We start from the raw sequence: 13,676 nt of genomic DNA on the forward strand, positions 1-13,676 counted from the left end.
TTATATTAGCTTGCGCAGACCGAGAATGCTCAACCTAAGAATGACCTAGTTGAGGATATTTGCTGTACAAAAAAGTCTGCCGGTTTTTGCGGGGGAGGGGAAAGTCAAATGTAACGTAACGTAAAAATAGCCATGTCAGATAAACGTCAGTCCATACATTGTGTTTGTGTATGACCATTGGCCGACTATTTTCGACAGAGGGGAACGCCTGTTAATCAAAGAATATAATACTCACTAGGGGCTGTTAATGGCTACCAAAGAATATATGGCTTCTCTGTTTGGTTATATCCTCCTAGATGCTCAACCCAATAATTGACGTACAGTTGGTCAAGCAAATCTTGTCAGTAGAAAAAGGCGGCAAATTTAAAAAATGTAGGCGCGAAGCATAGACATAGAAGGAATATCGTCCCATATAAAAATTTGAATTTCGCGCCTTTCTCTACTGACAGGATATGCTTGACCAACTATCATTGGGCTGTACATTACATTCTTGGGTTGAGCATTATTTGGCTGTACATTAGTGGTTCCCGAAGGAAACTGGAATAAAAGTATATAGTTTGTCAAAGGACTGACTCATTTCAAACATAGACAGAGAGACTCATACTATCTTTTTCTTACACTAGTACTAGCACCCAAAAGAAAAGGATGAGTACAGTTTTTTTTGTTCTTATTTACTGCCAATTTGGTTTGACCAACTATAGTTTATTTTATTTTTTACCACATTGTATTTATTTATTTATTGTATACCTGACCTGACCACTTTTTTTGTTATTCCAAATTTCCTTTATTCCTTTCCGCGTTATTTCCTACCCTTTTACATGACGTTGGCTACGGGCAACACCGCCCTCAAGTCCATTAAGAAAAAAAAAAAAAACCGAACCGAGCCAATCTTTGATTCTTTTTTTTACTCATTTATTGTAATAATACCGAGTAATAATTTACAAAACGCAATGTCTCAACAAGAAGACAAGTTCCAGCGATATGCGACAGAGTACGATCCAGTGAAAATTGGCTCGATCGATGGTAAGTTTTGGTTATGTTGTATACGCGATCAGCTAACATAAAATAATTTATGTAAACAAATAAGATGAACCTTTAAGTGAGGTTTAGACTAGCAAGAACTTGCATGCAATTTTCATTACATTGCGGTATCTGATAAACATTTTGTATGCAGTTTACCTTAGTAGTCAGCAATGTAACGTAAATTATGAGAAGAAAAATACAGCCAAAAATAATGATTACTGTATATTTATGAAACATTATTGGCTTTTAAAAGTAAATAACTCAAATTCTGGTTAGAATAATTGCCAGTTAACATTCACCAAGGCAATTAAAAATATTTCATACAATTTGATTTGTTCCCTAGCTGAGATATTAAAGAAAACAACGTTGTTTCCATACTTTTGGCCTGGGCCTTATAATAATTAGTTTTTATGTGCTATAAGAAATGCCTCCTAAGTTCATTACCTATGGTTAAGGTACGGATACGACACCGCACGACCGAGCCATCCTCCGGGCACTTGAGTCAGAGTATGTCCCCAACAAGTCAGCGCGAGGGGACCCGCGGCACACCATATTCGTGGCACGACTGCACCCTAGAACGACCCAGGTAGCTATTATTATTATTTTTTAGGGTTCCGTACCCAAAGAGTAAAAACGGGACCCTATTACTAAAGGGGCCCACTGACTATCAGTCCGCCGGACGATATTGGCCTGTCAGTTAGAAGAAAAATTTGACAGTTCCGAACAACTGACAGGCCGATATCGTCCGGCAGACTGATAGTCAGTGGGCCCCTTAAGACTCCGCTGTCCGTCTGTCACCAGGCTGTATCTCATGAACCGTGATGACTCGCACTTGGCCGGTTTTTTATTTATTTATTATTCCTCTTGATGCTGATTGTACCTGCGTTAAGGTACCGCACGACCAAGCCAATGTCAGTGTTGTTGCCCTAAGGCATACCGGAGGTGCAGAGGGCCTTCACGATTCCCAACTTCGCGCGGGTTACACAAAACCTTAACAAATGATACACCTAAACCTTCCTCAAGAATCACTCTATTGATAGTTGAAAACCGGATTAAAATCCATATTTTTTTTTTTTTTTTTTAACAGGAATTAGTCGGCCGGACAATTTCCTGGCCCTATTTCTCTTTACCCTAAATAATTGTTTGGATTAGCTTCCCTAAAACTAATAAACTAAATTTACAGATTAATCCTAATTATTTATATATACAGTAATAGAGAAGTAAAAACCTTATACAACTCACTATATTTTCAGATTTGAACTAACTTGCAAACATTAAACTGCGCAACAGTGATTAGAATGTCAACAAATATAACCTTGAGCGTCGCACATGGATTAAAATCCATTCCGTAGATTTTGACTTTATGGCGAACATAAATAAACACAAACAGACAGACGCGGGCCTTTGTTTTATAAAGGCGTAGTGATATAGAATGAAGAATGGTGTTCATGAAACCAAGCATTTTCATCTATTCATGAAATAAATACTTACCTACACATATATTTATATTTTTTTATTTTTTTTTTATTTATATTTTTTATTCATTAAATATATACAACAAACTTTTTACTATTTCTAATTATACATTTTAATTTAAGCCAGCATTTAAAGACATAGTGTGCAGTAACAGCCCAAAAAGACCGGGGCCTGTGCTAGGGCTAGTTACAATATATGTGACACAATTTTTAGAGAGCGATCGGATTTTGGATAAACAATTTTCTTATAATATAAAGTTTACTTAATTCAATTAAAAAAAGCTTTATTAAATAAACATGCATTACTGGTATTTTTTATTTTTATGTACGTATTTAATATACGTATATTGGGTTTTTATAATTATGTAAGTAGCTATATATATTATTTGCTATCTAATACACATACATACATATATATTATATGGAAAAATAGAGAAATATGACACGGAGTTACGTAGCAATCTATTCACTGAGGAAATATTTTTGTGTAGAAGTCTTTAAATTCAGTAAAAGAAAAACTCAGGAGAAACACTTTAGTTTTTTTATTGACCTTTATTATTTAAGATGCAGGACTGATCAACTATTTCCTTAAGCCTAAGATTTCCGTTAATGATGAGAGGAACTTGTGCTTTTTATTAACACGCCTTTATTAGGTCGACCTGTATGTAACCAAAGAGGATAAAATAAGATAGAGCGGTACTGTCATAGTAAATTTTGTAACCGCTGTAAATTCACTGCCATCTATCGGCATACTTTAAAACTAAAAATGAAGATTTATAAAAGTACGTTAAAATGTATTTAAATATGGATAAATGATTTTTTTATTTGCAATTATTATTTTTATATGATTTAGACCCATGTTCTTTCACTGATATGCATTAAAATTATAAATAACAAACGAAACCGTCAACGCCCTCTATACGAGAGTAGGCCAAAACTAGTGGCGCCCTCTGATCGAGAATCAAATTTTCGTGATTTTCGAGGCACGTTTTTTCCTTAGACTGTGTCCATCTATTACGGAGTTATATATATCTTTGATGTAACTAACTATGTAATGGAATCTAAGGTAAATAATTTAACCATATTCCCGGTTTCCGATGAAGCTGAAAATTTGCAAACGCATGTAAGTCAGGTGACAATGTAATATTATGGTACCATAGAGCTGATCTGATGATGAAGACAGGAGGTGGTCATAGGAACTCTGTGATAAAACAGCGCAACCTAATTGTGTCTGGGGTTTTTAGAATTGTCTCGATGAGTATTAGTTGCCTGTGGAAAAAAGGACAGTCAGCGATAAAATCTTGTACCAAACATGAAATTTTTGCCAAAAACTTATTTCAAAGAATGTACTGTTTTTTTTCTTTTTTTTTTAATTTATTTATTCACTTTAAATATTCATACAACTTTTGCCAGCATGCCACTATTGTAAACCTCTTTGGTTTATGTAATAGTTGGCGAGTTCGCGCGGTCCGATCCGCGTTTGCTTGATACTATTAGGTATATAATTATATTATACTATTATATATATTTATATATATATAAAACTAATCTATACACATTAAATCTCTGCATCTATTTTATACATTACTCTAGACTTAGGTAGTATATTTTTATTAATATTCTATTATCATTTTCCAGGATACCCTCATATCAGAATTCTCCGGCTGCGGCAAAATCCTACACTGCCGTCTAGTCAAGGACATAGTGACCGGTAAATCCAAGCAGTACGCCCTCATAGAGTTCGAACGGACCTCCGACGTCGAGCGGGCTCTACAAAAACATAAAGAATACATCGATAACACAGAAGTTATCGTTGAAAGAGAGGTGGGAAGAGTTATGAAAGGTTGGAAGCCTCGGAGGCTCGGGGGAGGGTTTGGAGGGAATAAGAACTCTGGACAGCTCAGGTTCGGATGTAGGGATAGGCCTTTCAAGAGGCCTATTAAGGTTGGAGAGGATAGGAGAGATTGAGGAGAATTGAGACGAAAAATAAGCAAAATTTGGACTGAGTCACCTTTGCGCTACGACATGGGATTCTTCAAGAAGCGGGTATGTCGGGTACTCAAGGGCATAAATCCTCCTCCGATGTTGCTTGTGTCCACGGACGGACATGTAACGTAAACAAATGAATTTCAAACATGGGGGCCACTTGGGGGGTAAATGAGGAAATTAAAAAATAAAGTTTTTCAAACTATAGCGTGCTATATATCAAATGAAAGAGCTCATTGTGAGAATCTTAACTATATATTGAAAATGACGGACGCATTGTAACTCTAGACCGGCAAGTTGCGTCACCGTACGACTTTTCGAACTAAGTACGAAAGAACTACTAAAAAGGAAGAACTAGAAAGGTATCATTGGCTTTCCATTGATCGTTACTGAACGCGATATAATATCATTGTAATAACATGTTACTAACAACCAAGTGTATGGTTCGCAATAAAAGATTCTAATTTCAAGGAGTTTTTAATGCCGTATAACCAAATTAGTATAGTCATAGAGTAACTTATACTAGAGCGGTACTGTCATAGTAAATTTTGTAACCCCAGTAAATTCACTACCATCTGTCGACACACTTTAAAACTAAAAATGAAGATTTATAAAAATACGATAAAATGTATTTAAATATGGATAAATGATTTTTTTTATTTGCATTAATTATTTTTATGATTTTGACCCATGTTCTTTCACTGATATGCGTTAAAATTGTTAAATAACAAACGAAACCGTCAACGCCATCTATACGACTGTAGGCCAAAGCTAGTAGCGCCCTCTGAACGAGAATCAAATTTTCTTGATTTTCGAGGCACGTTTTTTCCTTAGACTGTATCCATCTATTACGGAGTTATATCTATCTTTGGTGTCCAAAAGGTCCAAAACTATAGTTGGTCAAGCAAATCTTGTTAGTAGATAAGGGCGAGAAATTCAAATTTTCTATAGAACAATAACTCATCGCGCCTACATTTTTTAAATCTGCCGCGTTTTTCTATTGACAAGATTTGCTTGACCAACTATAACTCGAATACCATCGTCCCGGTGAATACAGGGTGGCTAAGAAATAAGTGCACTCCCGTTGCCAGGGAGGTTTTGGGATTATACGAAATCTCCCTGGCAATGGGAATGCACTTATTTCTGAGCCACCGTGTATAATTATAACATTTGATCAAATTTACATTTTCAATACTATTTTACATTAAAAATAAGAGGTCTTTCGCTTGTAGCAAAGAGGATATAATAGGATAGAGCGGTACTGTTATAGTAAATTTTGTAGTCACAGTAAATTCACTGCCATCTATCGACACACGATTAAAACTAAAAATTAATATGTATAAAAATACCATATAATGTATTTATATATGGATAAATGTTTTTTTTTTTATTTGCATTAATTATTTTTATATGATTTTGACCCATGTTCTTTCACTGGTATGCGTTAAAATTATAAATAACAAACGAAACAGTCAACGCCCTCTATACGAGAGTAGGCCAAAACTAGTGGCGCCATCTAATCGAGAATCAAATTTTCGTGATTTTCGAGGCACGTTTTTTCCTTAGACTGTATCCATCTATTACGGAGTTATATCTATCTTTGGTGTAAGCCTCTAGAAACATGCCTGACGCACTGCACTAGCGAGGCAGCCCCACGCGACCATTCGCCTTCGATTTCGAGTAAACGAATTTCGATAATTGGCCCCCTGAAGTTAATGAGGGCTACCGCGTTTAATTTCGCCGCTAGGGGCGCTAGTGTAGATGGAGGTCTTTCAAAATGTCAAATGCATAGAAGTTTTGGGGGTTTCAAGCTTTTTTATCGGGAATTTTCATTCCTTATTCATAATTGTGGTAAATCTTTGTCCATTTGATTAATCATGGTAAACTATAGATATAGCTCAATAAATGTTAGTGGTTTAAAAAAAGTGCCAACTAAAATATATGCAAAATTAAACAGGTTGAAAAAATGGCACATTTAGACGTTAAAATACCTTTGTGTATATTAGAATGTATTGAGTTTATAAAAATAAGCATAGAAGAATTTTGAGATCTGTTTTTCTGGACCTACATCTACAGTGGCGCCAACTGGTGAGCACAAAAACGGTAGCCCTCATTGATTCCATTGTGTACTGTACACCTACGACCTTAGAGGATATAACCAAACGGAGACGCCTTGTCTGTAATTTTCTATACAAAAAAGTCTGCCGATTTTTGCGGGGGATGAGAACGTCAAATGTATACGTAACGTAAAAATAGCCACGTCAGATAAACGTCAATCAATACATTGTGTATGACCATTGGCCGACTATTTTCAACAGAGGGGAATGCCTGTTAATGGCTACTCCGTTACATACTTAATATATACAACCACACCAGTTTTTTTTTAATGTGATATTCAGCAAACGAGCAGACGAGCCGCCTGATGGGAAGCAGTCATCGTCGCCCATGGACGTAAGCAACATCACAGGAGCCACTTAAGCATTGCCGACCCTTGAGAACCCTAAATACCCGCTTCTTGAAGAATCCCATGTCGTAGCACAAAGGAAATACCTCAGGAGGCAACTCATTCCACATTCTGCTCGTTCTGGGAAGAAACGAGCGAGATGCCCGCTTATTCATGGTGTGCCATGTGTCTAAGAAGTGAGGATGAGCTTTGCTCCTTTGGCGGGAGGTGCGGTGATAGAAACGAGACGATGGCACCAGATCAAACCAAATCAAAGTTCTACCATCTTTAGGCCACGATGTCTTTCGGAGAAGGCATTGTCACCTGCCGAAAGAAAAATAAAGCTCTGACGCAATAAGGTCGAAATTTCGATTTCAATTAATTTGTGTCTGGGACTCAGGAGGAAGCCTACGGCTATTCAAGTATTCACCCATGTATCGATCGTTATTTTTTACTCATTTCGAAACCAAATGGGAGCTATGCCTTAACTATCTAGTCGGCCGCGCAATTTATAAAATGTAAAATGCCAAACGGATGCCAGAAATGTTGGGAAGAATTCAAAGGATGGCTAAAGGCTTTTACACCCGTAGAAACTTTTTTGACCATACTAGAAGCTTTACTATTAGTGGTACTTATAGTGTTTATAGTATTTTTAATTCTTCATTTTCTTTCGTGTCGGGGGGAGCTTGAGAGTCAGAATTCAACCTTGGACCCGGCCACGGTCTTTAATGTTACGACGGTGGCTCCAAAGTTTTCGACAAGGATTCCCACTGGTATTCATAATGACACTACTGAAAGGAAAACTCGGCCAACCTGCACTTATACTAAGGAGCAAAAAATTACACTGACTTTAGCCATCTCTCCAAACGAATCTACCGCCTCTTCGAGGTGAGTATTTTGTCCAGATTAAAAAAAATACACGATTCTCCTCATCGCCTCAAGTCCAAATTCTGCAGAAGAAAAAAAACCGGCTAAGTGCGAGTCGGACTCGCGCACCGAGGCACCGGGTTCCTTACTTTTTAGTATTTGTTGTTATAGCGGCAACAGAAATACATCATCTGTGAAAATTTCAACTGTCTAGCTATCACGGTTCATGAGATACAGCCTGGTGACAGACGGACAGACAGACAGTGGAGTCTTAGTAATAGGGTCCCGTTTTTACCCTTTGGGTACGGAACCCTAAAAAGATGATTTTGGGCGGTAATTTTTGACATATACAAAAATACAAAATTCTTTATTTTATAAAACACAGTACATATCATTTGAGGGATGGTGTCTTCCGGTAAGCAATGTTTTTGTCTGTGGTGGGAGGCGACGGTGTTCCGTAATTATTGATAACTAATATCAAAGATAACTCCGTAATAGATGGATACAGTCTAAGGAAAAAACGTGCCTCGAAAATCAAGAAAATTTGATTCTCGTTCAGAGGGCGCTACTAGCTTTGGCCTACTGTCGTATAGATGGCGTTGACGGTTTCGTTTGTTATTTAACAATTTTAACGCATATCAGTGAAAAACCATGGGTCAAAATCATAAAAATAATTAATGCAAATAAAAAATCATTTATCCATATTTAAATACATTTTATCGTATTTTTATAAATATTTATTTTTAGTTTGAAAGTGTGTCGACAGATGGCAGTGAATTTACTGGGGTTACAAAATTTACAATGACAGTACCGCTCTAGTATAAGTTACTCTATGCTAATATCTACTTAGTATCTAAGTGTACCCTATAAAGGGTTAGAGGGGTTATTTTTTAAGGAACCCTGTGGTAAAATAACGCAACCCAAAACCAATTATCTCGATAAATTAAAATCGGCGATAAAAATTGTATATAAAATGTTGTTTTTTTTTTTTTGCAATAACTAGTCCAAATTCTAGTTAAGTACATATCTAAAGCCTGACCAGTAATATATGATCATTGTCAAGAGGGCGCTGTTATTTTCATGTACATAAAGGGTGACAGTTCAGTATAGTATGAAAAAATTAGTTTTATTAAAATTCCGCAACATGGCGCGTGATCATATATTCCTGGTCAGGCTTTACTTCCAACGGTCTGTAAAAACACCTGTACGGTAAACGCCTGCTCCGTGAGTACTCCTGGTACTCCTACTGAAAGTTCCATAAGAGCATCTCGTTCGGTCAAATGGGGGGGCTATTTCTTCTATATTATTGTACTTCTACGCCCTCAGTCACTCAAGCGACGTACTCTACGCAACGCCGACCCACCCCGACCAGATCGTCCCGATCGAGTCGGACGGCGAGGTAGCCGTCGAGGACGAGAGACGGCACGTGATGGCCTTAGTGAAGATCAAGCCAAGTGGTTTGACGTTCGGATGCATCCTGACGGTTGTAGAGGACCGGTGGGTGCTCACTGCTGCGAGCTGCTTGGATTCTATCGAAGAGGTAAGTCTTTTGAATGGGGTTGGCCGGTCGAAATAATTAGCAGATGGCGGCAGCATAACTTGCCCTGTCAAACCCTAGAATTGTGTCAATTTTTTTTTAATGCCCTGGATGCCAGCCCTTTAAGTCAAATCTCATAGAAAACGGGGCAAGCTATGATGGCGCCATCTCTGCAAACCTTTGACAGTTGCCAACCCCATTGTGGTGGCTGTTAGGGGTCATCCATTAATTACATCACACGTTTAGGGGGGGAGGGGGGTCACGAAAATGTGACATGTTGTGACAAGGGGGAGGGAGGAGTCACAAACTTTGTGGCGTCACCTTAACTTATTTAAATTATTTTATTCGCTGTACAGTTAAATAACAAGTTTTTGGAACGATAATCGTTTACTTCTCCGCATTTTTTGTTACATGACATTCTTACACAGATTGACTAAGTCCCACGGTAAGCCCAAGGAGGCTTGTGTTATGGGTACTCGGACAACGATATATATAATATATAAATACTTAAATACATAGAAAACACCCATGACTCAGGAACAATCTGTGCTCATCACACAAATAAAGGCCCTTACCGGGATTCGAACCCAGGACCATCGGCTTCACAGGCAGGGTCACTGCCCACTAGGCCAAACCGGTCGTCACCGGATCCGGGTCGGATTTATTAGTTATTTATATAGAAAACTTACAAAAACATGGCCATGATTTAGGGGATGGAGCTGCCCGGTAAGCAAAGAATGCCTGTGTTGGGAGGCACCGCCACTCTTCCCTAGGTTAATACTTGATTTTTATATTGATACAGGTCGACTCTCTAGACAACTTTGTCATAATGGACAACTACGACGCCCTCAACAAGGGTCGATCTCACGCCGTGACCGATGTGCGGGTACATCCCCTCTACGAGGGCGGCAACAAGTCTTACGACCTGGCGCTGCTGCGGAGTGAGGACGGGCTGGGCAGGCCCCCGGTCAAGATGGCGTCGCTTTTGGATTACTTCAAGCTGCCGATGGGGGAGGCGGGGAATATACTGGGCTTTGGGAGGTTTAGGTGAGTACAATCACAAGCGTTTCGAAGGAGTTGAGTCACTGGCGAGGCCTACAATCTACTCAAAAAGTTTTCATTTCACTTTTCCCAGGGACAAAAGTTAAGTGGGCAAAATGCACCGATATCAAGAGGGGCCACCATGGGGCCACAATAGGGATGATGACACAATATATGTTGAATTTTATAACAAAATCTAGTAACATAGATAGCAAACGAGCAATTTATCACAATAATGTGGATATTAAAATAATATATGGAAATGACAAAAAATACAGGATCAAAGTTTCAAAATTTAAAGTTTTCTTTAACTTCCTAAAAGGAATAAAGTAAAGATACCATTCGATTGCTTGCATTTTATTCGAAAAAAGATTGTACAGCATTTATATGCATAAACGCAATATTTCACCGACAAAATCGCAATTTTACTTATTTTCCATACATTGGCATGGGCTCTCAGTGACCTTGACGTCACGTTCACTTATCGTTTTGTTATGAGCGTTTTGCGAGTGAAGTACAACTGTCGGACATTGACTATAATTTCTGACTTTTGTATTGCTTTAGTGCCCATGGTCCCATATAGACATTTGATCCTAAAAACAAATTTGATCGATTTAACCGAGGCCGTGCGTGAGCACAGGTTCCCATTTGGCACATTCGATGAATCTAGTACGGGTGTCAGTAATTACATAAAGTAACTTATACTAGAGCGGTACTGTCATAGTAAATTTTGTAACCCCAGTAAATTCACTGCCATCTGTCGACACACTTTAAAACTAAAAATGAAGATTTATAAAAATACGATATAATGTATTTAAATATAGATAAATGATTTTTTTTATTTGCATTAATTATTTTTATGATTTTGACCCATGTTCTTTCACTGATATGCGTTAAAATTGTTAAATAACAAACGAAACCGTCAACGCCATCTATTCGACTGTAGGCCAAAACTAGTAGCGCCCTTTGAACGAGAATCAAATTTTCTTGATTTTCGAGGCACGTTTTTTCCTTAGACTGTATCCATCTATTACGGAGTTATATCTATCTTTGGTAATTATAGCATAGGAAATTATATTGACCGGGATACAGACCGTGATTACCTTTTGTATTGTTTTTGAGTTTCCGATATTTCGACGCAGTTATCGGAAATATCTGGAGCCGGACTTTCAATTGTTTTTTTCAGAACAATAGACCAGAGCGTACCACAGCAAATCCACTCCGCTGTCGTCCACATCCTCCCCTCCTCGCACTGCATACCCCCCGATTCCCTGACCCTGGAGCGCCACCTGATCCCGCTCGAGCCTGTAGGGCACGGGCGCTGCGGTCTCGCGCCGCTCTGTCTCGGCGTGCTGCACGCGCGCGGCGCGCCGTGCAACTTCTGCGCAGGCGCGCCGCTTCTGCGCGCGGGCACGCTGCTCGGCGTCATGGCGGACAACGAGCAGTGCGGCGCGGCGTGCGAGCCGGCGCTTTATGCTAACGTCGCCGCACATCAACAATGGATATACGCTAGTGTTAGCTAGGACTTCCGGTTCGAACGCCATCTTGATAGTAGCCTCGTGATTAATTCCTTTGTTTTTTGCTCATTAATATTGTTTAAAGTGTAATATCGATAGCTTTATTATACAGTAATCTAATGTGGTAGTGTGCAGTGAATGGAGAATTAATCTCAAAGCGTGTTTAACCACCATTTTGGAGTCAAAGGCCGGTCGGTAGTCCAAGTGCTTGTAAAATCCAGCTATCGGTTTTACGAGGCAACTACAACAACCACCGAACAGCGTCGTGCTCTAAGAGCATTTATTTTGTTCCTACCCTTTTACGTGACATTGGCTACGGGCAACACCGCCCTCAAGTCCATCAAGAAAAGCAAGAAAAGCTAGTGTTAGCTAAACTGTATATGTATCTATTACTAATAAACCACACGATATGACTGTCTGCTATCTAGTGATTTCGACGTTTGAGGACGAGGACTGCCAGGCTGCCTGCGACGTCCTCTTTCGAAAAATGTGACGTTTTCAACCAAAAGGTTGCCACTAGTCGATAAGGTTGATTTCAAATTGGAGCTTTATGGAAATAGCGACTTATTGACAACCGACAATAAGTACCCTTTTGGTTGAGAATGGCACAAATATCGGGCGAAGTTCCGATTTTAGGGGACCTCGGGGCGTTAGAGCTTATAGAGTCATACTCATAGTCATATATTGTTTCTCTGTTTGGCCTAAAGGTTGACTGGTAGAGAATGCTGTGTAGCATTAAGTCCGCCTTTTGTCACTGTATATTCTTACTGTGCAATAAAGTTTAAAATAAATAAATAAATAAATATATTTATTGCATCCATGGTAGGTACACAGGTGTTACATAATAGTTGGTCTCACATAGGCCCTGGTATGGCACGGCGTATACTTAAATCTGTGATGTATGTTCTTATGTAGGTAGGTATAAAAATGAGTATATGTACCCACCGTCAGTATCTACAATAAAACAGTCTTGCATGAACGCCATTGTGTTTCATTGAATACATCCTAACTGGCGACGAATTGGTGAATATCAGTCGAAATTAGTGATCATGCCTTTCGGAAAGGTACACGAATTCGATCTACATGGTCGAGGGAATTGGGACGCGTACGTACGGCTCGTGGAACAGTATATTTTACTGAATGAGATTAAAGAAAAGTTCCGCGTGGCCACGTTAGTAACGCACGTCGGCTCAGCGACCTACGAATTGATGTGTGATCTGTGTGCACCTGATCATCCAGAAACGAAGGACTACAAAACCCTAGTGGAACTTGTAAAAAACCATTTGGACCCAAAAAGATCAGAAATAGCCGAGAGGCATATTTTTCGACAGCGGCGGCAAGCGGAAGGCGAATCGGTCGGAGTTTTCCTTCAAAATTTGAAACATCTCGCAACATATTGCAACTTTGATTCAAAGCTGGAGGAAAATATACGCGACCAATTCGTGTCCGGCCTCAGAAGTGAAGATATGAGGTCGCGCTTGTTCGCGGAACCCACATTGGACTACAAAAAGGCGGTGGAGTTGGCGCTCGCATTGGAAGCGGCCGAGCGGCACGCTGAGACAGCGGCTCGCGGCGGCGGCGACGGCGGGGCGCCGGCGGCAGGACTCGGGCAGGGCGCGGCCGGCCTGCACCGCGTGGGCCAGGCGCCCGCGGCGGCCAAGCGGCGGCCCGCTTGCTGGCGCTGTGGCCGGGACGGACACGCGCCTAACAAGTGTCGCTACAAGACGTATACTTGCAATCTGTGCAAGGACAAAGGACACTTGTCTACAGTGTGTAAGAAAAGTGAT

The 13,676-nt window shown here is 39.6% G+C and overlaps 2 protein-coding genes across 2 annotated transcripts; both read left to right on the forward strand.

Moving 5' to 3' along the window:
* The first annotated feature begins 873 nt into the window (after positions 1-873).
* On the forward strand, positions 874-4,947 carry LOC134754108 (U11/U12 small nuclear ribonucleoprotein 35 kDa protein-like). Its single transcript, XM_063690184.1, has 3 exons — positions 874-1,023; positions 1,479-1,609; positions 4,137-4,947. Exons 1-3 carry the CDS (start codon positions 951-953, stop codon positions 4,464-4,466), a joined length of 534 nt encoding a protein of 177 aa, XP_063546254.1. The 5' UTR covers positions 874-950; the 3' UTR covers positions 4,467-4,947.
* On the forward strand, positions 4,524-11,895 carry LOC134753802 (thrombin-like enzyme contortrixobin). Its single transcript, XM_063689745.1, has 4 exons — positions 4,524-4,612; positions 9,121-9,334; positions 10,134-10,378; positions 11,559-11,895. The coding sequence occupies exons 1-4, from the start codon at positions 4,524-4,526 to the stop codon at positions 11,893-11,895; spliced, it is 885 nt and encodes a 294-aa protein (XP_063545815.1).
* The last annotated feature ends 1,781 nt before the right edge of the window (positions 11,896-13,676 follow it).

The sequence above is a fragment of the Cydia strobilella genome, chromosome Z, assembly GCF_947568885.1.
Source record: "Cydia strobilella chromosome Z, ilCydStro3.1, whole genome shotgun sequence".
NCBI lineage: Eukaryota > Metazoa > Arthropoda > Insecta > Lepidoptera > Tortricidae > Cydia > Cydia strobilella.

Coding starts and splice junctions, on each gene's coding strand:
- LOC134754108 (XM_063690184.1), top strand. CDS start 951: ATGTCTCAACAAGAAGACAAGTTCCAGCGATATGCGACAGAGTACGAT. Junction 1,024..1,478: donor GAAAATTGGCTCGATCGATG/GTAAGTTTTGGT, acceptor CCTATGGTTAAG/GTACGGATACGACACCGCAC. Junction 1,610..4,136: donor TGCACCCTAGAACGACCCAG/GTAGCTATTATT, acceptor ATCATTTTCCAG/GATACCCTCATATCAGAATT.
- LOC134753802 (XM_063689745.1), top strand. CDS start 4,524: ATGGGATTCTTCAAGAAGCGGGTATGTCGGGTACTCAAGGGCATAAAT. Junction 4,613..9,120: donor TCCACGGACGGACATGTAAC/GTAAACAAATGA, acceptor CTACGCCCTCAG/TCACTCAAGCGACGTACTCT. Junction 10,379..11,558: donor CTGGGCTTTGGGAGGTTTAG/GTGAGTACAATC, acceptor TGTTTTTTTCAG/AACAATAGACCAGAGCGTAC.